General features: G+C 53.5%; 1 protein-coding gene across 3 annotated transcripts; it reads right to left on the bottom strand.

Annotated features, from left to right (window-relative positions):
* Positions 1-124: 124 nt before the first annotated feature.
* Positions 125-27702, bottom strand: PDE1B (phosphodiesterase 1B). 3 transcript variants are annotated; one of them, XM_011283982.4, is made up of 16 exons: positions 27566-27702; positions 27353-27475; positions 10874-10987; positions 9330-9512; positions 9067-9133; positions 8603-8719; positions 6284-6424; positions 5774-5874; positions 5540-5665; positions 5314-5415; positions 4098-4218; positions 3715-3796; positions 3276-3384; positions 2668-2798; positions 2040-2159; positions 125-1541 (listed from the first exon to the last, which is right to left on the bottom strand). In XM_011283982.4, exons 2-15 carry the CDS (start codon positions 27460-27462, stop codon positions 2056-2058), a joined length of 1608 nt encoding a protein of 535 aa, XP_011282284.1. In that variant the 5' UTR covers positions 27463-27475; positions 27566-27702; the 3' UTR covers positions 125-1541; positions 2040-2055. The 3 variants fall into 3 exon arrangements, with proteins under 3 accessions (XP_011282284.1, XP_044917839.1, XP_044917840.1); XM_045061904.1 differs by lacking the exons at positions 27353-27475; positions 27566-27702 and adding an exon at positions 15406-16199; XM_045061905.1 differs by lacking the exons at positions 27353-27475; positions 27566-27702 and having other exon boundaries at positions 9330-9574; positions 10874-10993.
* Positions 27703-27926: the final 224 nt, after the last annotated feature.

Raw genomic sequence — 27926 nt, 5'->3', positions numbered from 1 at the left:
CAGCTTACCCACCTACACATCAGATAGGGAGAACACCACACCAGGATTTTCTCGAGCTTAAGGAGTCCGTGTACATGAAGATGTCCAGTGGACTTCTACCCAGTGAACACCAAACACATCCAGGCCTGGTCTCCCTTCTTTATTGATCTCTGGCTATAGCAGGGTTCTGGGAGACCCAGGGCAGGGGTGAGTCACATGCGTCTCTGCCCCACTCGGGGTGGGGTAGGAGGGACAAGTGTCAGGGTGGCAGGTCTGAGAGACCATGGATATGGACTTCACACGAACAGGGCCCACTGTACAAATGCATGGTTGGTATTTACAAGAAAGGAGGAGGGCAGTCACCTGGACTTGGACCTTTCCTGGGACAAGGCGGCTCAAGGAGCCTGAGGAGAGGAAGGGGCACAGGGCCTGGCTGGGCTGTCTTCAGGGGACACCCGGCAGCAGCCCTGAGTCCCTCCCATCTGCCTTCCACCCACCACCCTCCACTTGTCCCGGGGGAGGGGCCTCTTGGTGTCTGCAGCTGGGCAGGTGCTGGAAGGGGGAGGGAGGGGAGGGACCCTCTCTGTTAGCAGTGCAAGATTACTGGATTCTATGTCACCCTCCCCATGCACCCTTGACCCCAACCCAGCTGGTCTCTCCTGCCTGTGCTCCTAAGATGCATCCTGAAGGTGCTTTGCTGGGGAGACCTCAAAGCACTTTACAGACATTGGTCGGATGGGAGCCTCCTGGCCCCAGGGGAGGGGAAGGAGGCAAAGGGCTCAGGACAGCCAGGGTAGGTAAGTGATAAGCCCCAAGGGCCTAGACCAATCCCAAATTCTTGAGGACCCCAGGGAAGGCCTCGTCTTTTCCCCCAGTCGACATTTCAGAATGGGAGGGAAGGAAGATTGGGATGGGGGGCGGGGGGGGGGGGGGGGGGGCTGAGGATGGCGCTGAAGCAGTATAGGTCTGGGGTAAAGAGGATATCCCCCCCCATTCCCAGGCCCTAGAAAGGTATCATGCCCTGAAGGAGCCCACTCCCCTCTTCACACATAGGGCTCTGAAAAACCCCAGCTTTCTATCCTATTCCAGCCCCTCCCAGGGGAGGAAAAGGGGGACCCAGACCCGCCAGCTAAGATCTGGGGGGGGCTGAGGGAACCCCCCAAAATGTATTGCTTAGAAACTTGGAGGCAAAAAGGATGGGGGAGGGCCTGGGGGCTGGCATCTCTGACCCTCCCCTCTGGGCCCTGGGAAGCCTCCAAGAAGCTCCCCTCCCCCAGCCTGCCATCTGGCCACGGAGGGGGTGGGGCAAGTCCAGAGGCAGGGGGATGGGCACAGTGACCATTGGGACCCTAAAGTTCCCCAGTCTTGCTGCTGGGAAATTGAAGTGTGCCCCAATGGGTGTCAGGTGGGGAGGGGCCCTTCCCCCAACCCCACAGTCTCTGGCATTTGGCCTTCAGGTGGGTTGTCTGTTCCTCAACCTCCGTGCTCCCTTGGAGCAGATGGGGGAGCCGGTCCCGATGGATGGTGCTGATGACATCGAACACTTTGGACTCACTGAGGACCTGGGAAAGAGGGAGAGGTCTCAGTGCTCAGCTCTTTGCCTTATCTCCAGCCTGACTCACCTTCTCCAGGTCCCCCCACTCAGTCCCATATACAGTTGTGCCCAAACCACCTTGCACAGGGTGCCCAGCCAAGCGTGTGGTGTTGGGGGATGGTTTTCGACCTCACAGAATCTTGCACCCTGACTGGGCCCTGTTCCCGGACCCTCTCAAAGGTGCTACAGAGGCTGGCTGCTCAGGCCCTCCCTGTTCTGAGGAGCTTCCTCCTTCCTTCCTGCAGGGAGTGGACAGAGGGGGTGGGAAAAATTCCTTGCTTCCCACTCACACCCTGGCTCAGTTCTGTGTCCACTTCCTCCATTTTCCTCCCCGGGAAGAGTGAGGGAAAACTTCACATCCACTGAACCCCAGAGATGACCCTTCTAAGATGCCTTGTCGGACGCCCAGCTCTCCCTACTCCCTACAGAATCTCCAGACCCTCCCCACTCCACCACACAGGCTCACCCGGGCCAGTCCCAGACTAGTCCAGATTCCCGTTCTGGTTGTGTTCATCTTCAGCAGGGGAGGGCAGGGTGTCTTCCTCACAGGGGGACAGTTCGTCAATGGACATCTGGTTGGTGATACCTGCAGGGGACATTTAGGAAGTCAGGACCAGACCAAGAAATATTTTTCCCCAGAACCCAAGAAGTATGTAGAGAAAAGTAAAGGATTCTCATGCATCCTTCCGCCTTCAAGATGAACTATACTCAACCCATGCCAACTTAGGGAGAGCCCCTCCAGCCGTGCTAACATTCACAACCCTCAATTCACCCATAAAGGAAGAGATTTCCCAGCCAAGGCCACCAAGTTACCCAAATCTAACGGGGCGCCATTTGCAGACCACAATATGCATGGAGTCCCTCGGGTTGTGGAATATGGCTGTTCTATCTTCTCTCCTGTCCCCGTTCTAGAATGATCCAGACCAGTCAGCTCAACAGTCTTTCCTGGGATCTAACTTTAGTCTGATCAGCTCCATCCTCAATTCTGGGAGTCACACAAAGGGACGCTCCAGGGCTTAAGGAAAATGGTCCTGCTACTGCTCCATCAGCCACCCTCCCCATAAGGCCTCATCCCCGCTTCCAACGGTACCCACCACTTGCTGCCCGTTCCTTCCATTTCTGCTTGTTCTCCTGAATGTATTTGGTCCAGGTAGAGCGGAAGCTGACCACATCAGGGTTGGGGTCTCCCACTTCCACATCCAGAGAAGGCTGGCGCCACTGGAAGCTAAAGCAGGCCCCCCAGCTCAAGAGGTGAGACCCGACCCACTCCAGAGCTGCCTTCACCAGCCCTCAGAGTGGAGGGGAAGGAAGACCAGGAGGAGGCTTAAGGAGACTTATCCTTCTCTCCCTTTCCCTCTGCTAGGTACCCCCAAGTCCCTGGCCCTCTTCACTCAATTTCACCCCTCCCTCTCCACACCTTCCCTCCTACTAGAAGGAAAATAAAAACAAGATTAGCAGAGAGGCAAGAGAGACAGAGCTAATGGAAGAAACAAAAATTGGTGGAGGGGACCACAGGTGCGGGTCACACCCTTCTGGTCTCATCCTTTCACCCCTGTGTGTGACACACATCAGAGACTCCCAAGTTTTGAGTAGCCTGCTTCTCCGCCGGCCCCACCATGGCTGTACCTCCTCCCTGGGCTCTCTGTGAGTCCCTCTTGCCTCCCCCAGAAGCAGGAGACCCGACTACCCCAGCATCCCTCACCTGGGCTGGTTTTTAGACTTGGAGTCATCATCCACCAGGGGTTGGACGCTCTTCTCAGCCACATCGGTCAGCACAGAGAAGGTGGGCTCCACGATGAAGTCAATGAAGCCTGCAGGGAAGGGGGAGCAGGATGGAGCGGCCTCACCTGGAGGGCTGGGCAGAGGACGGGGGCCTGTGTGGCTGGCACCCCCTGCTGCGTGGAAAATGGGGTAACCCAGGGCTGAGGAGTTCCCAATGGGGGCAGCCTTTGGAATAATGCCTTTCTGACCCTGCCTTTGCACCCCCAGGCCTTTCACCCGGGACCCCGTGCTCTAGCACAGGCTTACTCGATAGGAAGACTGGTTTTGAGGGATGGCAACTTGGAGCAACCCTGGGCCAGGCCGAGAAGGCATCCTCTCCCCTTCCCGGTACTCTCCTCCCTATGGGAAAGGACACTCACCAATCTGGGACTGCGCCACCAGAGTGGACGTGCGATCGCAAAGTGGAGAGAAGGGCAGGCCCAGCTCTGCCTCCTTGTCACCCTGGGGAGAAGACAGGGCAGGGAAAGCTGGAGGGGGTGCCTCAGACTACCAGATCCGGGGTGAGGCTGGGGGAGTTTGGGAGTTGTGGGACAAGAGGAATTTCGGCGCCTCTGGCCTGGAAATGGATGAGACGCAAGGGGAATGCAACTACAGTTAAGCTTCTGGGAAAATGACATCTGATCCCAGGGGTTTGAGATCAAGTCAGAAGTTGCAGGTAGCTGCACGAAGATCTGGAGGTGGAGTGCGAACCTGGAGAACAAAGAGGAGAGAAGGGCAGGGGTGGGTGAAGACGCCATGCTACCTGGCGGAAGAATTCCTCCATGAGGGCCTTGGTCCAGCGGCTGTGGACTGACCACTGCTTGGTCGGGTGGCTGATGTCAGCAGCGTGGAGCAGGAGAGACAGGGCCTTGGACTTGTCAATCCTGGTCAGGGCAGGTGGCAAGCGAAGGGAGACCAATCTTTTAGGATAAGGAAACCTGGACCATTCCTAATTTCCCATCACATGCATGTCCTTGGATCCTTGTGGGCAACTTCAACTGGTCTCTGAGATGACACGCATGCGCACGCACACACACAGGTACATACGCGCGCGCGGACACGCTCCTATACGTGTAGGAAGCAGCCCGAGCTCTTGGAACCAGAGGCCCTGGGTTCGAATCCCCACTCTACCTACCACTCCCTAGCTGTGAGACACAGAGCAAGTTACTTAAAATCTCCATATTTCACTTTCCTCAAGGCTACCTGGAAATAGTAACAGAGTCCGCCCCACAGGGTAGTCCTAAGAATTAAATGACACACAACATACAGGCATTTAGTAGAGTGTCTGGCACGTGGTAAGTGCTGAGTAGTTATTATCTATAATAACATTAGTAACAATTATTATTATTATTACTGTTATATTATTATTCCCCGACAATGCCACACTGCACGCTGTCCCACGCAGAGACGCCGTACGGGACACACCTTCAGGACACACACACACAGTCTGTTCTCTCTTAAATGCATTTATAGACTCCCACCCACTTTTAAGCAACATTCAGCAATCACGGCATTTGTTCTGTGCTGTTTTTCTTTAACCTCGAATGATTCTCTCAATAGCCCTATTAGCAGAGGAACTGGCTGTAAGCCGTTGCAGGGAAGCCTGTCACTCTCACACTGCACAGAGAAGAAAGCGAATCCAGAAAGGTTGCCTGATTTTGCCAACGTTCCAGGGAAAGGCTGTCCTGCAGGGGCTGTAACGTTCATTTCAGACTCCTGGCCCAAAGTGCTCTCCAGGAGACCGACAGCCTGGGCTGTACATAAACCCAGGGCCGTTGACACACACGTGTCACACACACACACACGCACACGCACACGCACACACACACAGGGCCACAGAGACAGACTCAGATACCTAGGGCCAGGAGAGTTCCTACATCCAGGTAAAGACCTGGCACCCCAATTGCCCACATACGTGTCCCCATTTCACACAGCCCCCACTCTGGCCGAGTCCCGGTCACACCCCCACCAGATGTCACCTCTCCAGCTGCTGCAAGGCCGTCTTCATGCACTTCACTTGCTGGAAATGGCAGGACATGTCTGTGGCCAACACCATCTCGATGACCAGGGCCCGTAGCTCTCTGGATGGACAGAAGCAGAAAAGCAATCAGCCCTACAGCACCCAGAGGCAGGAGGGCCAGGAAGGAGGAAGACAGGGTTGGGTGAGGGGTCTCTCCGGGACGGCCACTCCCGCCTTCAGCTCACACAAACTCATCCTTGGTGAGGTTGATGAAAATGTTCATCTCATCATCCTGCATCATTCGGAAGACAGAGCTGATGTGGTGATTCTCCAGCACGGAGCGATCATTGTACAAGATGGCACATTCTGACCTGCAAAGCCAAGGGTCATCAGGCCCAGCTCCCTATAGGTGGCGACTCCGGTGACCGCCCCCACTCCCACTTGGCCCCTCCTGCCCCTGCCACATCTGCACCCCTCACTTGGTCTGGATGTGGAAGCTGTTGGTCGTGCCTGTGTGCTCATAGTCATGGATGGCTGCAGCAAAGACGATGGCTAAGACCTCGATCTCGGACAGGCAGTGCTGGGAGAAAGGGACAGGATGAGAGGGGTCTGACCCCTGCCCTTCACTGCCCAAAGACCTCCACACCAGGCTATACCACTCAGCCCATCCCTTCCATTCTTCGAGGCCAGCTCTTGGGCTAAGACGGCAGGTTTCTCAGCTCCCAGAATGGCGGAATGCCCTCCCTTACCCCACCATGCAACACTCCCGCTGCATCCCAGCACACATCCCCAGCATTGCCCATGAAGTTATGGTCCACCCAGGAATTCTCTAGAATTGAGTGAAGTCCAATTTGACTTTGTAAAGACTTTGAGATACCAAAGGCAAGGAACCAAAGAGACAGAAAGGGAAATGGGAGTACAGTCTGGACTTCCCAGTTCTGCATCCGGAAGACCCTAAACCACAGAAGAATGATCTCCTGAGCACCTACCACCATCCCTGTGCGGAGCAAGAAGCAATGGACTGTCTGGGTAACATCTGCTGCATGGATCTGGTTGTGGTAAGGGTTCTTGTACTTCCCATAGCCTGTCTCCAATGCATCCAAGAAAGTCATCAAAAACACAGTGGGAATCTGCAGTGGGAAGGAGAAAATCGAGGATCTGCAGGAATGGCCCGCAGCCGAGGACTGACATCAGCAATGCCGCCTGTCTACAGGAGGCAGTGGGGCCCAGGGAGAAAGCACGAGCTCGGCAGTCAGGTGAACCTGGGCTCACACCCCACCTCCACCGCCTGCTGGCCCTGTGACCTTGGGTAAGCCACATGCCTCCGATACTTCATTGCAGAATGAAGATAATACCACCTACCTTGAATTTAATGAGATAAGTACAAGGCACTTAGTAAGTGCTCTCTAAAGAGTAGCTGTAATTATTATTATTTCCCTGGGGATTTTTAAGAAAAGAAAACTTCCCTCCTATCTTCCAACCACCCCATCCCATCCCCAATCTGAGACCAAGGAGAGAGGTTCAGGGGAAAAAATAAGATGACCCTTCCAGACACACCCACACCCACACCCACACCCACACACACACACACACACACTCAAGCACCGGGAGCCAGAGCTCTGTCCAGCTATTGTGAGTTGTCTCTGTATATGCCCTTGGAGCATGCCTGCCTCCTTCAAAGGCTCAAGGCTCCCAGAGGGCAGGGCTGGTGTCTGCACCAGTCTCCCTGGATCTGCTGAGGCTGTGAGGAGAGTGAGGTTCAAGACTGGGGCAGGCTTCTGTAGAGGTGAGCAATAGTGAGGAGACGTAGAAGATGCACCACTAATCAGTCAGACCCTAACATCTCCCACCCCCACCCCGGAGGGCTGTGCCCCAAATTCAGGGAATTTTAAAGGACCGTTTCCATGACAACTGCCCTTGCTTCTGCGTTGCCATGGTGTCCCTGGAGGGAAGGGAAGGGACGCAGGGGAGGGGCTGGGTGCCCAGGAAGGGAACGTGGAGCCTGACAAGGGCGGCTCCGACTGGAATCTCTGCCCTGAGTGAACATTAAGGCAGGAAGTGCCCCTCTCTCTCTAATTGCTGTGGCGCACAGTGGACTGGGGCTGGGCCAAACCCAACCTGATGCAGTTATTCTCAGGGTCCCTCAAAACCAATCCTTCCAGGCAAGGAAGCAAAGTTTAGGAGAACCTGGTGTCTGGAGTATGTCTGAGAGCCAGTTTGGAAAAACAGGAGCTGGGAAAAAGCTTAGGAAAAGGAAGACCCTGCTGTTCTCTGGCCTGGAGAAGGCAGGATTGGAAGGAAGAAAATGAGGCTGCAGGAGGACTGGCCTCAGGAAGGCACCGAGGAAAATCTCAACTGAGCATCTCAGGAAAGTTCTGGAAACCTTCTTGAGAGTTGTTGTAAAACGAGGAGTCAAGGGTCAAGGAAAGGCTCACACGCACCAAAGGCGCATAACAGTGAAGCAGAGGCAGAGGACGGTTGGACGATCTTCCAAAGCCCTCCGAGAAAGGCCCCTCCAACTAGACCCCTTTGTCCCCAGCCTGGCCCCCTCAGAACATTCATGTTTTCCTCTGCTCTAACATCTAGGCCCACCCCCACCTAAGCGCTGGCCAAATATTCCCAATGTGACCCTTCAACCCCTTTACCCTCCAACTCCAAGTGTGGTTTTTCCACATGGAAGTGGTTTTTTCCAGCCCCTATTCCCCAGTGACACTCTCCCCTGGCACAGAATCTGGAGAGGACTTAATCCCGTATTCTTTGTGGTCAGCCAAGCTGAAGAACAAACGGAGTTCACACACCCTCCCTCCCCTCAGACAGCCCCACCCAGCCTCGCCAAGAGTTGATCCTCTCCATAAAACTCCCTGGCCAGAGACTAGAGTTGAGGGGGAAGGGAAGGAGTGGCCAGGAAACAAATGGAGAGACTCTAGTCCCAAGGGCACAGGCTGACAGCATCTGGACTCTAGGCCTCGGGTGTCCACAGGCAGGAGGCAGGGTGGCTGACACAGGGAGCTGAACCTCGGGCCAGCCTGGAGAGGACAAGTTATGAGAAAGAAGCAAAGCGGGAGAGAGCAGAACCCTAGGCTGGAAGGTTGCAGACCTAGAATCTTCTCCCCGAAAACAATAAATGAAGTCAGAAGCTCAGGATGGAGCAAGTGAAAGAGAGGCTGCGCGGGTGGGCACAGGGACACTTCCCTGATGGTGAGACTGAGTGAGGGAGCCTGTGGGACCTGCTTGTTGGGAACCTTCTAGAATAGGAGTGATGGGAGCCGAGAACCCTGCCCAGGAAGAGGGGTCCGATGCTGCCCAACCTTAAAGCGGCTGATGAGGTTATGCCGAGTCAGTAACTCAAAAACAATGGTCCTCAGGGCGTGGTCATCTGCTGCCCGGTTCAAGGAGAAGACGTCAAAGCACCAGAGGTCCAGGTTCTGTGGAAACAACAGACTAGGCAGGGAGACTCCCAGGGGAGCTTCCCAGCCTCCGCAAGGGTTACAATTAGACTTCAAGGAGGACTTCCCAATGTTTACAGAGGCTTGGGAAGCAGGAAGACAAAGACGTGGTGAAGCGGGGCCTCCTTCTTCTCAACACATCTCTCAGTACAGAGGGGACAAAAACGTAGGAGTTTGCCTCTGGAGTGGGCAACATGTCGTTTTGAGGAGCATGGGAATGGCAGTTAAAAGGGAAAGCAAAAATCACCCCATGAAGAGTCGGAAAGTCCCAATGAGCATTCCATCCCCCACCCTTCTTCCTCTTTCCCAAAAACCCAGGGGGTCACCTTGAGACAGTTGAGGACCACAGTGGAATAGGTGGGGCCCACAGAGGTATACGTTCTCCGGAACATCCTAAGGGCGAATGATGAAAAGAAGCACAGGTAAGAAGGTTTGGGAAGTGGGGTCTGAGTGGGGCAGGCTGTGAGGCTGCGCGCTGGGTGCAGGGGGGCCACGCTGGCGGTCCGGTAGGGGCCCCAGAAGCCCTGGGTGTCTGGGGGACAGGGTCACATCTAGAGGCAGAGGGAGGCTGGGCACGGGCGGGCCTCACCGTTCCACAAAGATGCCGGCCTGCACGGCGTGCACGATGCTGCGGAACTTGGGCTTCTCCTCCGCGCGGCGGCCTTTGGCCCGGGCCTGCTGCGTGAAGGTGGAGGCCAGCCAGTCCCGCACCTCCGAAGGCACAGCATCCGACCGCAGCTCCTGCAGCTCGTCCTCCGTGTCCAAGATTTGCCTGAGGCCCCGGAGGGGGAGTCACAGAACAAAGACAGCGGGTGCTTCCACAACCTAGAGACGCTGGGTCCAGCCACACCCCACCGCTCAGCAACTCTTCTCGCTCCCTTCTCTGACCCTCCCTTGCCTTTCTCTCACTACATTTTTTTTTTAACGTTTATTTATTTTTGAGACAGGGAGAGAGGCAGAGTGCAAGCGGAGGCGGAGGGGCAGGTAGAGGGAGACGCGGAATCCGAACCGGGCTCTAGGCTCCGAGCTGTCAGCACTGAGCCTGCCGCGGGGCGGGGCTCGAACTCACGAACGAACGGAACCGTGAGATCGTGACCTGAGCCGAAGTCAGAGGCTTACCGCTTAACCGACTGAGCCACTCAGGAGTGCTCTCTCACTACATTTTTCAAATGTCTGTCTCTTTCTATCCGATGCCTCCAATAATGAAACAGCTCACTATGTGAGGTAGTGAGCCTCCCAACTCTGCAAAGTGCTCAAGCAGAAAATGGACCAGGTACCACCTTGTCAGGGAGCCTGGAGACCAGCAGCACTGTCCAACAGAAATAAAATGCAAGCCACACATAAGTAATTTGAAATTGCTTAGTAGCCATATTAAAAAAGTAAAAAGAGGAGCGCCTGGGTGGCTCAGTCGGTTAGGTGCTGGACTTTGGCTCAGGTCACGATCCCCCGGTTCGTCAGTTCAAGCCCCACGTTGGGCTCTGTGCTGGCAGGCAGCTCAGAGCCTGGAGCCTGCTTCGGTTTCTGTGTCTCCCTCTAGGTCTGCCTCTCTCTCTCTCTCTCTCAAAAATAAATAAACATCAAAAAAAATTAATAAATAAAATAAAATAAAAAAGTAAAAAGAACCAGGTGAAACTCATTTTAATGATAAGGATTCTTTAACCGAATACACCCAAAATATTAGCATTTCGATGTGAAGTCAACAAGTATATTGAGATATTTTACAATCCTTTTTCTCACTCTTTGAAAACCAGCGTGCATTTTACATATACACACACGGCTCAATTCATACTTGAGCTCAACAGCCACCTGTGACCAGTGGCTCCCATCCTGGGCAGCACAGGTCTAGAGGGATTCCTCCCCCACCCGCCAGGCAAGAAGGTTAGGACCACATGAGCTTCAAGGTCCCTTCCAGCTCGGAAGGTCTTCTCTCCTTGGTACCTGTGTCTGTCTCTACCTCTGTTACTCCCTATCTGTTCCTCTGCTTCTTTACCTCCATGACATCTCTATCTACAGTTCTGCTCTCCCATCCTGCTCCGGCCCTGGCACGTGTCTCTGTCACCAGCTTTCTGTCTCACTCCCAACCCTGGATCACTGTGCCTGTCTGGGATCTTCCTGTGTGTGCAGCTCTCTCACCGTGTCTCGTCTATATAGACGGCCTCCAGGAGAGAAGCTGTGTACTCCAGGTTTTTCTTCAGTTCCTCGATGTTCACTTCCCCATTCTCCAACTGCTTCACCATGTAGCGCAGCCTGTGGGGGGTGGGTACGCAGAGCCCGATCAGACGCTGCTGCTACCTTGTCTTGGTAACACAACACCCTCTGATGGGGTGCATGTTACAGACCCGGCCTCAGTCTTCCACAGATCATTACTCTTTCTAACAGTAAGTATCATAGCTAGTGTCTCTCATCCCAGGCTATTGCCACTGCCTATATTAAATTTATCTACCCCCAAAGTTTCATCGTGGGCTTTTTTCTGGCCCCACCATCCCCACCTATCTCTGACCTCTCAACACCTCCCTTCAGTCACTGTTTCCTGAAAACTCTGGCTCAGACTGCTCCGGGCGCAGCACCATTAGGCAGGTACAAGCCCCTGGGGCAATGTTTTGGGGATGATCTGTTTCGTAGCCTGGATAACCAAGAGCTGAGATTGCCAATTTCCCCCAGAAGAGTGAGCTGTGGGGTCAACAGCAAGCAAAAGAGCCCCCGAGATTCTTCCATTATGTCCCTTGGTCATGGCAGGGAGGGGGGTACATGTCCACAACCCCTCCGTCCCTGTCAGGGATGGCGAAGACACAGAACAAAGACCAATCTGAATGCTTTCGCCTGGCCTCACTCCATCCAGGCAGAGCTAATGGATTATGATTCCTGAATCCATCAACCCGGACAAAGCAGGATTAACCCCTGCCTCCCCAATGCTGTGCCAAAGAGAAGCATTGGCAATGTGTGACTGTGCCCATCCCCAACCTCTGCCCCACAGCAGCTTCCCCCAGAGCCAGAGTGGTGGGAGTGAGGTCATGGGTCTCACTTACAGGGTGCTTTGCCTGAAGGTACAATCCCTCATCTTTTGCACCCGCGAGTGCTGGGGGTCAGTGATTAAGTGGGAGACTTCTTAGAAGTCCAGCGAGTCCAGCCCAGGCAGCCACAAAGCCAACAAAACTCTGACTTTAGATGGTGATTTTAAAGAAAGCAAAGATACATTCCCCTCTCACTCTTTCCCCCAGCTCTGCCCTGCCTCGCCTAAAACCAAGGTCGGGGGTGAAATGGTGGCCATGACACTTCCCCACTGAGAGGGGCTTCAGAAACCCAAGGTCACCCTATGAGTCAGGAAGGAGAAAAGAATGAGTCAGGGACCAGAGGCTGAAATTAGCATCAATTCCCAGGGATGCCGGGGAGGGAGAACAATGGTACTCCTGAACAGAAGCGGCTCCAGAATCCTGGGGTCTCAGCAGCTTTGGAAAGGGGGTGCCCGAAATAGCCAGCCACAGGGAGAGTCACAGGCCAACTCTCACCTCAGGAGCCAGCAGTCCTGATGAAGACAGAATGCAAATGGGGCAGAAGGGAAAGGGGGAAAGGGAGGAAGAAAACAGTTGAGGACGATGCGGCAGCTTCCTCAGTGGATGATCTTCAAACCCCACTTCTGACCTTCCTGCTGCATGTGCAAATGGCAGGAAAGAAGCCAGCTTCAGTAAAGCTGCTGCCCCAGCTAGGGCTTCATTAGGGAGGTGGGATAGAGGCTAGTCAACATAAAAGGCTTTCCAGCCAATGAGCTGGGAAGGGGGACTGAGCCAGCCTCTCCCAGACTGCTAACCCAGAGATCGCAGAACAAAGAGGTTCGCTCCGCCTCTGGGCCTTTGGAGCCCAGGCACAAGCCAGGGCTTCCCTTTCCTGGTCAGTCCCTGTGGCCAGGGCCCCTCAAATCTGGGGACACACAACCCAAGAAGAAAGAAAAGCCTCTGGTCTCATCTCTCTCCCGGATTCCCGCCCCAGCCCTCATCTTCCACTTTGGTCAGCCGTTTTTAAAACCCAAAACTAAACTCACCAAAGTTCTTCCACTTCCTTTCTCGACCCACCTCTTGAAACATCCCAGCACAGGCTCCCAAAGTGAACAGCCAAGCCCACGCGTGTTCATTTGCATGTATTCGCATAATCGTTAGCAGTGCCGCCAGCTCTACATTTTAAAAAGTGATTTCTCCCACATTATCTCATATTATCTTCACAATGGGCCTAGAGGGAGGGAGGGAGTTGGGAGGAAATCGCTACCCCTATTTCCGAGGCAGAAACCTGAGGCTGAGTTCTGGGAGGCAGGAATCCTGGATTCAAATCTATCACCTCTTGGCTCTGAGCCCTTGGGCAAGTCACTGACTAATTCTCAATCAGGAGCTATCAAAATGTGGCCTGCAGACCACTGGCATCAGAATCAGTTGGGCTACTTGTGAAAAATTGAGATTCTAGGTCCCCCTGCACACCTACTGACCCAGGATTTCTGAGGTCATGGTCCAAGGATCTGCAAACATGTTTAACAAACACCCAGGATGGTTCTCCTGCACACAGAAGTTTGAGAACCTTTCTTTTAGAGCCTCTTTTCCTTCATCTGTAAAACAGTGAAGATAATGATAAACGACCTGTGAAGGGCTGTCGACAAGAGGACTAAATGAAATAATGTGTGCGAAGGGCCTGACACACAATGATGGGTTTCTATAAACGTGATGTGAATCGGAATGAACTGACCAGCATCACGCTGGCCCCACCCCAACCAGCTCACCCACCGTTGCCTTTGAATCCAACAAGCACCTGCCTTCTCCATCCCAAGTCCGGGTGGAGAAGGGTGAGTCTAGTTTGGATGGAGGCTGGTGATTAGGAAGCCCCCTAACAGGGGAAATGGGGCAGTGAACATGGCCATGATCTCTCCTTCATAGTGACAAACCTCTCGTGGGCCACACAATCACCTGATGAGGGAGGTTAAGTGACTGGCCCAAGGTCACACAACTTGTCAATCTCAGTCAGGCGGGCAAGCCCACGACTCACACTACTGGAGCCTAGCTGTGCCCCGCACACCAAAGGTGTTGGGCAGAAGGAGCTCCAGCATGTAACTTGCGTGGAGAGAGGCTGGAACCCATTTCATCATGGCTCCTCAGTGCGCCACCAGGAAGTGCTCGTGTCTGTCGGCCCATAGCAGCCTGTAAGCACCTTAGCGACGCTAACAGTGACTTTGCTTATTCTGCTGCTATACCCAGTGCAGCACCCAGTACATGCTCAGTGAACGTTCGTTCAATAAACAAAAGGGAGAGGGGGCAGAGGAATCAGGTGCGGAGTTATCTGCCAGAGCTCACGATGGAGATCTCTGAGGCAGGGCTTCTGAAACTCTAATGGAGAGCCTGCAGAGAAGAATGAAGTTGTGGCTGGCTTTAACACACCCTTCCCTCCAAGTTCCTCCTGCCTCCCCCTCTAGATCTTGCTCTTTTATAGCTTCTGGTGAAATCTGAACCTGACATGATCCAGACACCAGAAGGAACGGGGAGGGAGGGAAAGAAAGATTAAAGAATACATTTGACAAATGGGGAGTCCAAGAAGGGGACCTGGACTCGGGCAGCTAGAAGGCTCCAGGTGCTGGACGTCACCCTCCTGAAGTCCTCTATCTCTCCCACACCACCCTTCCAGCCTGGCAGTGGCCTCTCTGGTTCTAAAGTCCTTCAGGGCTGCGGAGTTAGGATCTCCCCAGACCTGCCCACAGCCCTCACCTCAGCATTCTGCAGGAAGTCCCACTTCTCCACCTATGGCAGTATCATTCCACCCCCTCTGGTTCGGTCCTCAGAGAGTCCAGGAAAGGGTCCCTTTCCCTGCACAACAGGATGCTCACCCCTGTCCAGTCCTCATCCCGGCCTAAGGAAAACTGGAAGCTTCCCCAGCAATCCTTCCACCTCCACCCCTAGCCCTGTTTCACCACACCCGCTTCTTTCTCCTTTCCCTTCAGCCCCTGCACCCCAGGAAAAGTCTCAGACCCTGACCCCTGGGAAGCCCCAGTCTCTCCCAGCTCTAGGCAGCTGAAAGGGAAGGCTCAGGGCAGTAACAATCCCAACACCCCAGAAGAGCTCAGCTTCCCCAGCACTTCATTTCTTTGGATCATCATGGCTGATGATCTGGCCCTTTCCAAAGCCCCCTGTATTACTTCCAGCAACCACACTCCTAAAAAAATCACTGTGAGTGGGCGCTTAGGACAGGACTGCCTCAGGTCAAAGGGCTAGGAGTTGGGAGAAGAATCCTATTTCCCTCTGGGGTTCTTAAGACCAGATGAGGAGATTTCAGAGGAATGTGAGGTCCTAAGGATGCTGGGGTGAGGAGAGAAAGGGGGGAGAGGGGGGAGGCACTGCTAAGTCACCTGCCACCGTTAATAGGAAGCAAAAGAAAGGAAGAAGGAAAGAAACAAAGAAAGAAAGAAACAAAGAAAAGGGAGATGGAAATGGAAGGAGAATAAGGTGACGGGTAAGATAGATGGTGTAAAAGGTGGAGAAGGCCACACACACACACACACACACACACACACACCCCACATATGGGGGCCATCAAGTCTTGATCCCTCCCCCTCCACCAAAGTACTAGTGGTGGACCCACAGCAACCTGTCCTCGTTCTCCTCCTCCCCCCCTCTCCCCTTCTCAGCCCTGGTGCCTACCTGAGGATGGGGACCTGGAGGTGGCTCCTTTGCACAGGAACAGGGTTTGCCATGGGAATCAAAGTGTCCTACTTCAGAGTTATCAAAATGCCGCCCCCAGGGCCCCAGGGCCCCTGAGGGGAATGACTCCCTCTTGGGCCCAACTTCCTCCTCCAGGTCTCGGCAGAACTGAGCGACTGACCAGAGAGAACTTTGGGGAGGGGAACAGGAGGGGCCTGACGGGAGGAAGAAGGGAGTGATGAGACAGAGAAGCAGCCCACAGCAACTGGGTGAGAGGCCACGGGAAAAGTTTCACATCTGAATCAGACCGAAAACAAGAATCTGTTCTCAGAAGAATCCCAGAAAGGACAGAAATAGCACAGTCCAGCCCCTTGTTCTGAGGAGGTGGGGCTCCTCTTTGGGGAGAAGGGGTTAGCAGAAGGCTTAAGGGTACAGGGCCAGGGACCCACCCTGAACCTGTTGTGGAGAGGAAGTCCGCCCGTGGGAGGGGAAGGGACCCTGCAAGGGCCCCCTGGAGGGGCTAAGGCAGATTCAGCTCCCTCCCAGGGTCTTCCTCCGGGGCCATTCTTCAAAATGAGCTTTAACCCACCTGAAAGGACAGAAGCAAGACAGCATGAGAAGCAGAAACTACAGGGGAGGGGCTTATGGAAGCCAGGAATCAGGGGAATCCTCACCCAGAGACCCGCTCAAGGGGGAGGGAAGGCCCCGCCCAAGCAGTGAATGAAAGTCGGGAGGACTCGCTCATTGAAACGAAGAGGTTGGGCAAGTTACCTTCCCACTCCCAGCCCCCTCCCCCACCCCCCACCGTGGTCTCATCTAGAAAACGCGTACTGGGGGATAACTGTGAATGAACTGGGGAGAGGCCAGTCCAGCCCAGAGGGATAAGAGAATTGATGGGACGGCCTAGGACGGGCCTGGGACCAGGCACCCCCCTACCCCCCACCCCTTCCGCCTCCAGGCTTTGCTCTCGCTCAGGTTGGGGGGCAGAAGCCGGCCTCTGCGGCGCGAAGTGGACGTGCGCGTACAGCCCCAGCCCGCCTCCCGATTGGCTGTGAGGTGACGTCACCGATACAAGCGCACCGGGGCCGCGATTGGTCAGCTGAGGGGCCGGGCGGGGCCAAGGAGGAGAGCCCCGGGTGAAGACAAACGCATCCAGGGAAGAGTCCCGCGCGACTGCCTTCTCCTTAATCCAGGGTTTAGAGCTGGGGATAATGTGGAGATGAGGAAAGGGGACTAGCGGGGATGAGTATGACAGGAGAAAGGGAAAAGAGAAGAAACAGACCAAGAGCTAGGATTTTATGACGGGAAGTCTTCCCCCCGCCAGCTCTATCCCCAAAAAGCGGAGAGAAATTAAAATACCTTGTCACTGTGCCAAAGCCTTGAAGGATTATAAACAAATGAAGTTTGGGAACCTGCTGTTTCTCAGCCTCACTGAGCACTGGGACGAGTGGAAGTGGGCTTCAACAGCAACAGAGGAATGGAGGTTAAATATCTACAAGTTGTTTCCTGGCGTACGTCCCGGTAGCCATGAAGTGGGGCTGCTGCAGATTTTGGAAGAAAGGAAACCCTCTCTGGGCCCATCTCATTCTCTCTGCTCTCCCAACACACACACACACACACACACACACACACACACACACACACACACACACACTGGTGAGTGTTTTTTAGAGAAAAAAAGGACTAGACCCAAAGTCAGAGACCCAGAACTTGACACCCAGGGGATGAGGGACAAGTCACTGGCCTGGCCTGTGGACATGCTTGCTTGGAGGGACATGGATGGGCTAGGAGTGGAGGAAGGTGGTAGCCAGCTGCACACAGCCTGGAAAACCAACAAACACCAAGCCAGGGCAGCTCCCCCACCCCCCACCCCCAACTCCAGGCCCTGCCACGTCAAGTACACACGGACCTCAACCCTCCCACAGAAAGGTGCAGGTTTCCCTCTGCTCTCTTGTTCAGTAAAACCAAAGCTGGTGGGACAAGTGACTGCTGACCACCTCACCCCACATACATACATGCTGCATCATCCCAGCATATATCCCATACCTGCTCATCCCAGCCTGGTATTATTATTATTAACTGTTCCTAATAAGGAAGGATATTGGCCAACCACCACCCCTTCCTGGGGAGAACAATTTCACACATATCCACTCACCTACGCATCTACAGACACCCCACACTTCTGTCTGAGCTAACGAGACTTCCCTGCGTGGAAGGCAGGGCATAGATAGGATGACCCCAGCAGCGTCCAGCATGGGCTTTCCTTTAGTCCTTAAATTTAGTTTAAAAATAGCAAGGAGCACAAGCATAACGCCTCCCTCCCAGGATCTTTCCCAGCATTCCCCACCTGCACTGAATAGGAGTTGGGACAGGGGGTAAACCAAGAACTGGAAACCCTGCCTCTGGTCAGAGGAGTGTAAGAGAGGGGGTGGGGATGGGGGAGTGGATGAGAGCAGGGGTGGAGGTGGGGAGGGTTAGGGAAGGGATTAACTGGCTGATGTCAGGGCTCCAAAATCTCAGAAATTGAAAGAGCCAAAGAAATCACCTACATCCAATGGAAAGAGGACATGAATTAAAATCAGGAGACTTTTGCCTAGACTTTGTCACCATGTATGACCTTGGGCAGGACACTCTGAGGTCTTTTCGTTGTCTGTAAAATGGGGAAGTAATATGTGCTTCACAGAATTCACACAAGGATCAAATGAGATTGCATGAGAGCACCTTGCAAGCTATAAAGTGATACATGAAGGTCACAGATTATTCCTTAGCCCAGAGCTTTATTTAGTTAGTTATTTGTTCAGCAAACGTTCACTGGGAGTCCTCCATGAACAAAGCCTCCTATGCTCACCCTTGTACCCAGGCCCCCTGGTGTGGAAAAGCCCCAGTCACCCTGCCACCACCACTCCAGATGTTTAGGGCTTCTCCCTGGCTCCTGAGTCCACAGGGGCCAGGAGGCAGTCAGAAGCAGAAAGTGGCAAAAATGCAGAGCGCTCCAGCAACCAAGAACAACCAGATCTCTACCTTCCCCAAGCACTGCTGCTCCCCTCACTCCCCTGGCTTCCCCCATTGCTATACAAGCAGCCTCAGTTCTGGCAGCTGGCTGGGCATGGTGGCGGCGGGGGTGGCTCTAGGGATAAAAATAGCCCCCCTGGTGGCAGAGCTGAGGTGCCATCCTGGGAGGCGGTGGGCCTCAGGTTGACATGGCAGCGGTAGTAAGAGATCTCTAGGCACTGGACGGAGGAGCTGGGTGGAGGGAGGGTGGTGGAGGGCGGCAGGGAGTGGGAGAAGAACAGAAACCAAGAGAGTGCAGGGAGAGGAGGAGGAGGAGGAGCAGTGGGGACTAAGGGGGCAGGGAGGGAAAGAAGAGAGATTTGAAAGATGCTGAAGAAGAGGGTCTGGGGAAACACTGAAGCAGAGGTAAAGGGGCTGGCCCCAATCCATGCTGTGTCTGAAAGTACTCCTCCTCTGCCTCCTGACCAGAAGCCGTTTCTAACAGGTGTTCCTAGCAAAAGCCCAGAACAGCTCAGATCAGATGAGGAAGAGGGTAACCAAACAGCTTGAGCCTCAGCCCAGACCAATAAGACCCCAGATATCCCGGCTCCCAGCCCAGCCCAGCCCAGCCCGCAAATGAGTCACCTCTCCCTGAGGCTTCAGCCCTTCAGAGAAGGAGGAACTGGGAGGGGTGGGCAATAGAGTCCAAGGAAGGCTAGCTAATGAGCGAGGAGGCTCCCAGGACCCAATCCTTAAGATCTCTCTCTCTCTCTCTCTCTCTCTCTCTCTCTCTCTCTGCCTCACTTGTCCCTCCCTCCCTGCATTGTTTAATTCTGCTCATTAACCACCTCCATGTGGACCACCACACCAGCCCTCCAAACCACATCCCAGCAGATGTTCCAGCAGATGCCCTGTGTCCAGGGGGCCTAGCAGATGTTGAGGCGGCCTGGGATGGGAAAGTGAGCTGGAAGCTTGGAAAGGGACTGACTGCAGGTGTATACTCCAGCGTGGCACAAAACTGTGGACTAGCGAGATTGGAGCCTAGTCCCAGCCCTGCCCCCCAACCTTACCAACCATCTCTAGGCATCACTTTCCTCCGCTGAACATTTTTTAAAATTTTTTAATGTTTATTTATTTTTGAGAGAGAGAGAGCACAAGCAGAGGAGGGGCAGAGAGAGAGAGAGAGAGAGAGAGAGAGAGAGAGAGAGACAGAATCTGAAGCAGGTTCCAGGCTCTGAGCTGTCAGCACTTGCGAACTATGAGATCATGACCTGAGGCAAAGTCCACGCTTAACAGACTGAGCCACCCAGGCGCTCCCTCCTCTGAACATTTTATGATTCTCAGATTCAGTGCCTGGGTTGGAGGCACTCAGGAAACAAGATGCCTGGGTCTCGATTCCCTGGTTCAAGTTCATCCTTTCTGACTAGCTCACCGCTTCCCCAACTCATCCCTACCGTGATGTAAAAGGAGGGAGATGGTTTTCTTCTTTATCACAGGAACGTCACATTCTAACCTCCATGAACTTTCCGGGAAGTTCTCCTGTGTATCTCTGTTTATTCCATCTTGCTGCAATCAAAACAACAGTCCATCTTCTGGGCATTTCAAGAAGGAACAGAAAGGAAGAGAACAACCAGGACACAGAAGTCTTTAGGGTGAGTCTGGTACAATCTGATTTATAATATTTCTTCAAGACTGGAATTTCTAAAGCTACTGTTTGGTAGATATGGTCCGCGTTTAGGGAGCTTGGCAACACTGTTGGGATGTGTGCTCACTCAGCTCAGGCCCCAAGAAGTTTCCAAACAAGGTGGGCCTAGAGGAGAGAGCCAATCACATTAGATGTGGAAGAGCTGATAAACAGGGGAGCAGGGAAGCCAAGGAACAGGAAGGAAAGGGATGTTTCTCTAGCCCTCGGGTCTTGCCTGCCAAAAAAATCACTAAGCCCCCCGGAAGCTAAGCTCCCTTCCCAAAACTAAATGGTGCCAACAGCAGCTGGCAGCCTAATCACGCCACTGCAGCCACAGTAATTATTTGCAAATCTGACTTCTCTTTGCAGCTATGGAATCTGCTGACCAAGGACCCAGGCTGTATCCAACAGCACCACCTGAAGCACCCCCTTTCTCGCTCTCCTCCCAGCCCCCTCCCCCCGCCCAGGTCACTCCCTGGATATACCCTACCCTTTTCCCACCAAGCCTGCTTCTCCACCAAAACCTCATCACGGCTCCCTCAGTGGACTCCTGCCAGGTCTAAGATGCTGAAGTCGAATCCTAACCTGGTGTTTCCTTCTCAGACTCACACAAATGCAGCAGGAGCTGAGGGGAGAGAAGCCACTGCAGGATAAAGGGGGGCGGAGGGGTGGATATTCAGGACAAAGGGGCAAAAGCGCCTGCATTTAGGGACCTCTCAGCATTGAATGGACAACAATGAATGTTTTTTTCCCTTCGCCCCCACTAAATAGCCCCAGGATGCTCTCCCAGTTTCCAGGGACCATTAAGTCTTCCTCTCTAGTGGAGGGTCTCATTATCTAACAACTTCCCATCTCTTGGGTGTCTCCCCTGCACCCCACCTGCTGCCCTGGTTTTGTCCCTTTTTCTCAGTCCTGAAGAGGGTTGGAAAATAGCTACTCAACTTCCGTACCTGAGAAAATCAGCCCCCTGAGACCCAAAGGCAATTACTTGGCTTCCTCCCCAGGGAGGCTGGGAGGATGAGGTCACTGAGAAGGCAAAAGAAAGGCAGTGCGGAAGGTGCAGAATACAGCCGTTGAGGCTGGACTCCTAACGTGGTCCCAAAGGGCGCCTGCAGCAAACTCACCCTGCACTATCACCACCACTCCTGGGGGCAGGGAGGGGGAAGAGGAGGGGGAGGCCCCAGGGATGGCCTGGCCCCTGGCCAAGGTGAGAAAGGGGTAGGAGAATTGAGGGCCAGAGAAGCCAGGTCAAAGGGAATAGGGAGAGAGGAAGTGGGACAAGAGAGAAGAGCAAAACGCACCCCAGCAGAGAAAAACAGGAACAAAGGAGGGAAGGGACAGAGGAAGAGGAGGAAAGCAGAGGGAGCAGAGGAGCCGGAAACAAATCCTCGATGATTCCTTTAAAGACTCACAAGAGAGGGAAAGATCTGTTTCAAGGTCCCCTGCTCCTCCATCCCACTCAGATGGGAGCGGCCAAAAAAAAAAAAGAGGGGAAGATAGGAAACAGCTAGTCACTTCATTGACTTCAGGGGCTCCCTGGACAGCGGGCAGGTAGAAAGGGGTCTAGAGAAGTCTGGGCTTCTCTCCTGCTGGGTCTCTCACCTGGCCTTGCAGTACCGGTACATCACACCTCACCATCCTCCCCTTCCTTCTGGCAAATGATATCTCCACTGTAGGATTTCCTCTCTCGGTCTTTCCAACTGGCCTCCTGGGGCCTCTGGGCAAACAAAGTGATATTTGGGTTCAGAGAGACTTTAGAGATTCTCTAGTATAGGATGTGGCATACCTGATCATATCACTCCCAACAAGACCTAGAAATTTAGGATAAATGCCAGAGAAGAGTTTCTCCAATGCTCCCAGAACTCGCCAGTGGCAGTCCCTGGGCTCCCCACACCCACCATGTCTTAGAACTACAACTGGCCCATCCACTTCTAGCTTGACCCACTGGGAAAAGGGGTGATGGGAGTTAAGTCCTTCTCTTTTCTTTTGACTTCGGTGTCCCATATCCTTTGTAAGACAGCCAGCCTGCAACCCCACTCAGTCTTCTACTGTCTAAGCTCAGATACCTGTCTCAACCCTCCAGACAACCATTCATCAAGACTCTTCCAAATCATGTCCCAGACACCGGGACTTCAACCCATTAAGTAATTCATAGTCCTGCTTCTTGAATCTTTAGCTTTCCCCCCCCATCTAAGCCAACGGTCACCCATTCATTCCCCCTGCCTCTCCACACAGCAAGCTCTGCAATGCTGAAAGAACTCCAGACTTTGCCATCTACAAACCTTCACGTGGATGGTATCAAATGAAGAACTGAGATCAGAGGGACTACGTGTGACTTCAAGGTCATGCAGCTACTAACTGGCGGCATGGGCACATGAACTCCAACTCAAGTCTCCCACCATTACCATTCCCTATGTTCTTCCACCACCACCACTCGGCCATGCTCGTTCTCTCCAGCCACCCGCCCCGACCAGAGGTTTGTGAAGTTCTTCCTTTGGTCTAAATTGATGTCCTCCCTCCCTGCACCTCCCTTTCCCTTACTGCAAGAGTTTTTCACCTTCTACCATCGAGATGCCTCACTCAAGACACAGCTGATGAAGGAAATGGAAAGACGGGAGGTATTGGTGAGACAGGGGGCTAGAAAACCCAGGAAGGAGAGATTCCCTTTGCCATGGTTGGAAATAAAAGAGGGACTTGGGCTGATCTGAGGAGGGAGGCACTAAAACTCATCCCTGCCAGGGCCTGGGAGAAATGGGGCTTTTTCTCCAGAGATCCAGGGAGCCACAGTTTATCTTGCAATCTTCACAGCAGCCCCACAGCCATATGCAGAAAAAGGAGAACGGCCGCACAGCTTTCAAAAACAGTAAGAGCCACTGAAGATCACTCTGTGGGTCACATACAAAATGAGGACACAAGGGGGGATAAATCAATCAGTGAGGCACCCAGTCCAGTCCCTCAGCTTCCTCCAACTGCCCTTTTCATCTCCCCAGTATTGTAAAAAAAAAAAAAAAAAAAAAAAAAAAAGTTAGTGTATCGCAGACACATACACAAGATCACACATACTTAGTATCCCATTACCTACATGCCCACGCGCATACATACACACACACACACACACACACACACTCATCCTCATCATCATCATCATCATCATCATCATCATCATCTCATTCATACATAGGACAATTTCGGGTATTCAGGGAAGCGCATGCCTTCCCGACATATTTATTATCACAAATGCCATTTATAAATATGAAAACAAAGAGGCATCCTCATGGAGGTCTGACTCCACAAGGTGCCCCCCCCCAACCTTCACCCAGACACATATGTACCCATGCCAGGCATTACAGTTTTATCCTCATACATCTCATCCACACACCCAAATAACGTTTCTGTATCCTCTCTGCAACTCCTTCAGTTCCAGGCTCCGTCCTGAGGTCCTCAAACCCCACGCCTTTCAAACATCGCCTTCTCAAAACACAACACCATCTCCTTTTCCTCCATCCCTATTTCCTGCTACCCCACCCCCCTCCACCCACACGCAGGAACACACGCACCACAGAATCAGAGACAGAACTGAGCCCCGTGACATGTACACATATACTCATTAATTCATTTGTTCATTCCTTTTATTTAACGGCATTTATTGAGTGCCTATTATGTTTCAGGTACCACACTAGACTCTGATGAAACAAAGAAGACCAAAACTAATGCCCACCTGGGTCCTTGTTCCAGCTCAGCCGTAATGACCTTGAACCACAGCTTAGGACATAGCACCTAGATCTGGGGAGTCCTGAGTCCACGTGAAGAAAGAAGAGGAAGGGATTTTGTTTATACTATCCCAAAGGAAAAGGGAAGTTCTGTCTGTAAAATTCCAGGAGAAACTGGGACAGAGAGAAGAAAGTGATGCTTGTACTATCCTGGGAGAAAGAAAGAATTCATTTCTATGCTTTTCTTGGTGTCTAGGCCCCCTCAGAGGAAAAGTTTAGGCAGAAACTGGAGTGGTAGAGCTTTACCACTTGGATGGATGTAGCAAAATGAGGAACAGGGTGCCTTATCCCCTCTCCACTGCACTTTACTCCAGATTACAAACTCCATAGGAGCAGGGACCGTCTACCTTGTTCACTAGTATATCCCAGCCTCCAGCACGTCACCTGACCCTCAGGAGGCACTCAATTAATAGTTGTTGAATGAGTGAATGAGCTAAGGATGGCAAGCCAACCAATCTCTGTTCACAGATTTTCTTGATTCACAAAATACACAGAAAACCTCCTTCTACTGACCCTACCCTACACTTCTCAAGGCCCTCTCATCTCAGAGAAGGGTAGGCAGTCCAGTCAAATCCTTCACTCAGGGTTAGAGATACTCACCCTGCTCGACCCATCATCTCCAGACTGTCTATCCCAGCCTCTCTTGTGCCTCTCCTCACGGGTCTGCACTGTTAGGAAAATTTTCCTGCCAATTAGAGGTGAAATCCCATAGCTAGAGACACTTCAGCTCATAGGTTCCAGATTTTAAGTTAATCTTTGACAGAGTCCTACTGTGGGAAACAGGAGTCCTGGATGCCCTTCCCAAGAAGAAACTGCCCTGCACAATGAGATTCATTGATGGGCTTTGTATGGGCTTTGTAACCCAAGGCAAAAACACCAGACCCAGCCTCCCTGAATGGAGGACTCCCTCTAGATGTCCTATATTAGAAATTTAAAGGATATGGGGCGCCACCTGGGTGGCTCAGTCGGTGGTTGAGGGTTTGGAGTGACTTCAGCTCAGGTCATGATCTCACAGTTCACGAGTTCGAGCCCCGCATTGGACTCTATGCTGACAGCTCAGAGCCTGGAGCCTGCTTTGGATTCTGTGTCTCCCTCTCTCTCTGCCCTTCCCCTGCTCACGCTCTCGCTCTCTCTCTCTCTCTCTCTTTCTCTCTCAAAAACAAATAAACATTAAATAATTTTTTAAAAAAGAAACTGAAAGGACAGTTGGGGGGCTGGGAGGATAGGATATGTTGTGTAGAGGAATCAAGGCCTTTATACATATGTCTTCATTTCTATTCAGAACCCACTCATGGGATAATCATGTCCGTCCCCCTCTTTCCACATTCAAGCCTCCCCAATATTCAAACAGGGCCAAATCCAATAAGCCATCAACTCGGGATCTACCTTGATATCAAAATCTTTCTCTGCTCTGAGAAAGGGAGATCAAGAATCTATTCCTGGTGACTGATAATATGAAAACGGGGCTTTTCTGGATAAGTTATGACATGCAGCTAGCACTCTTAAGAACCAGACTGCTGACAGGAGTGAAGACCAGAATAATTCAATCAATAAGACTAGCGATCCCTGTCCACCATGATCTCCCATAAGGACATCTCAGCTAATGCAGTCTGTAGGGGCAGCTGCTTCTATTCCCTTCTTTCCCTGGGCTTCAGTGCCTCCTCTGGGGATCCTCTTCTCTCACCAGTGAGCACTTCTCATAGTCAAGGAAGAAAGAGCAATTGTCTTCCAGGAAAGACTTTGGGTTAGAAAGGTGTGGGAGACAGTGAACAGGTAAAACCCGCTCTCTTGCAGGTCTCATTCATTACCTGGAAAGGAGGCAAGGAAAGTATATGATGAGCTATAAGCACTATGGGGAAGCCGTCCTGGGACACCTTGAATTCTCTAATGAGGTCCCTTCTTTGCCTTTCCACCGCTTCCTTACCTGCCCACCCCCACCCCAACCCTGGCTTAGTCACCATTAACAGAGCACCGTCTTCTGTCAAAAATCACCCAGTGCTCCTCCCAACAAAAATCAATTCAATCCGGTTTTCCATTTCTTCATCCCAGAACTCATTCCAAGGCTGCGCTTCATAGAGCCCAGCAAATTGCATTGGCTGGAGGCAGCAAAGGAGAGGAACTGAGGAGCACATTTGGATGCCAAGCCTTGTTGCCCACTGTGCCTCAGTTCTCCCTAAGCCCTCTCCGAGCAGCTACAGTATAAATCAGACAGACCCACCCAATATCAAGGGGTCATCTTATTACCATAGATATAGTATTTTAAAAACAAAGCAATCACTAGCATCCATCCACCTCCTACCACCGTCTCTCCCGCTGCCAGAACCCAGTAAATGGAAAGCTTCAGTGCTCACTATTGAGGACAATGGGGAGGAACTGGGTTTCAGGGCTGTGGTTCCCGCATTCCCTCACCAAACATCTCCAGCCTTTTTCCTGGGACCATTGGGAGTCATATCAGGGAGAAGGACACCTTCCCTTGTTCTCTGATTAAGAATCAACAGACTGCGGAGATTACCCGATGGCGTCTGACTGCGAGATAAACATGGTGCATGGTCTGTCTTTGACCCAATCCTCTCCTCCTCTGAGGAACAGAAAGAAAAGTTGCTTCCCTCCCCTGGGACCGGAGTATGGGACACCTGAGTCCCTTGTTTCCCTGTTTATCCATCCTCCCCCATGCCCTTCTCCTGCAACAACAAGAAAAGATGCCTAAATGTGCTTGGAGATCCTTGGGAGATCATATAGCAACAAAAAGGTTTTGACAGTTACCTTATCCCTGTCAATCAATTTTTCTTCACCACCACCACCACCACCACCACCACCACCACCACCACCACCACCGGGGGCTCCCAGGTAGGGGCTCCACCCCCCTCTTCCAGATCCCAGCTGGGTCCCCCATCATTACTGTGCACAGTGGATTTCCAGGCCCCAAGAGAAATGAGGGGCTCAGGTACGGGGCGCCCCCCATCCCCACCCCCTGAAAGATGCAGGAGGCTGAAATCACCAATCCCAACGGAGACCCATATGACCCACAGGTTGGCACAAGTATCCCCATGCACTAGATCTGCAGCTGTGTGCCATCACTCTACACACATCTGTGTGTCCCACGGACCCTCATGCACACACATGTGTTCTCACATCTGCACGACCCTGCACACGGATACGTGTGAGTCAGCCTGGCACCTCCCGAAAGCTGCCCGTCTGCAGCCCTGCCACACGGCGCATCCCGTGCCGCCTCTCCGCGCTGCGTGTGTCCCCCGGGGGGTCCACCGGCACGGGCGCGTCGTTAGCTTTGCAACTCCTAAACCCTCTCCAACCGGCCGACTTGCTCCGCACATGCCTTTTGCACATGTGGCCTGGCCCTGCGCGTCAGGGCCGCTTATTTCCTCGCACCTGCCAACATGTGTGCCGGAGGGAATCCACCAGCCCGGCTCCGGCTACCCACCCACCCCCACCCCCTTCCGGGCTCCCTAAGATCCCTTCCCCCTACGCCCGGCCGGGGACTCACAGCGAGCGAAGCTTAATCCACATCTTCTTGCTGGGGGCTGACTTCAGCTCCAGGGGTGACGGGCAATCCGACTCCAGCATCTCGGGAGGGCTGCGGGGGGACAGCTCCATGCTCAGCCTCAATCTATGGAACCGAGGGAGGAGACGGCACCGCGGCTCAGCCTCAGCCCCAAGCCGGGAGAGCCCCTCACCGCCCGCCCCAACCACTTCCCACCTGCGGCTGGCGCCGACCAGCCAGGCCGGGATCTCCGGGCTCGGCCCAAGCTGGCGGAGCTGCAGTTCCTGCGGCTCCTGCTCTCGCGCTGTCCAGCCGAGCTCTGGCTCCCAGTCCGAGCCCTCCGCGCCGCCGCCGCCGCCGCCGCCGCCGCCGCTGCCGCCGGGGCCGCCTCCTCTGCTCTCTCCTCCTCCCCCGGCCGGCCCCCCTCCCTGCGCGCCCTCCCTCCTCGGCCTGCCGGCTCGTCTCTCACTCCGCGCAGCCCCTCCTCCCCCTCCCCGAGGAGCGCGGGGGAGCCGGGGGCACACGCAGACACAGGCGCCGAGGGCGAGCGCACGCACCCGGGCGCCCGGGACGAGCG

Source organism: Felis catus, chromosome B4, assembly GCF_018350175.1.
Source record: "Felis catus isolate Fca126 chromosome B4, F.catus_Fca126_mat1.0, whole genome shotgun sequence".
Classification (NCBI taxonomy): domain Eukaryota; kingdom Metazoa; phylum Chordata; class Mammalia; order Carnivora; family Felidae; genus Felis; species Felis catus.
This window is presented reverse-complemented; position numbering and strand designations above follow the sequence as displayed.

Bases quoted from the DNA above. Each gene is read 5' to 3' on its own strand.
- PDE1B (XM_011283982.4), bottom strand. From the start codon at position 27,462: ATGGAGCTGTCCCCCCGCAGCCCTCCCGAGATGCTGGAGTCGGATTGC. The intron at 5,416-5,539 runs GTGAGCTGAAGG...CTGTCCATCCAG, and splicing joins CTCACCAAGGATGAGTTTGT to AGAGCTACGGGCCCTGGTCA. The intron at 3,797-4,097 runs GTAGCATGGCGT...TCTTCTCCCCAG, and splicing joins TGGAGGAATTCTTCCGCCAG to GGTGACAAGGAGGCAGAGCT.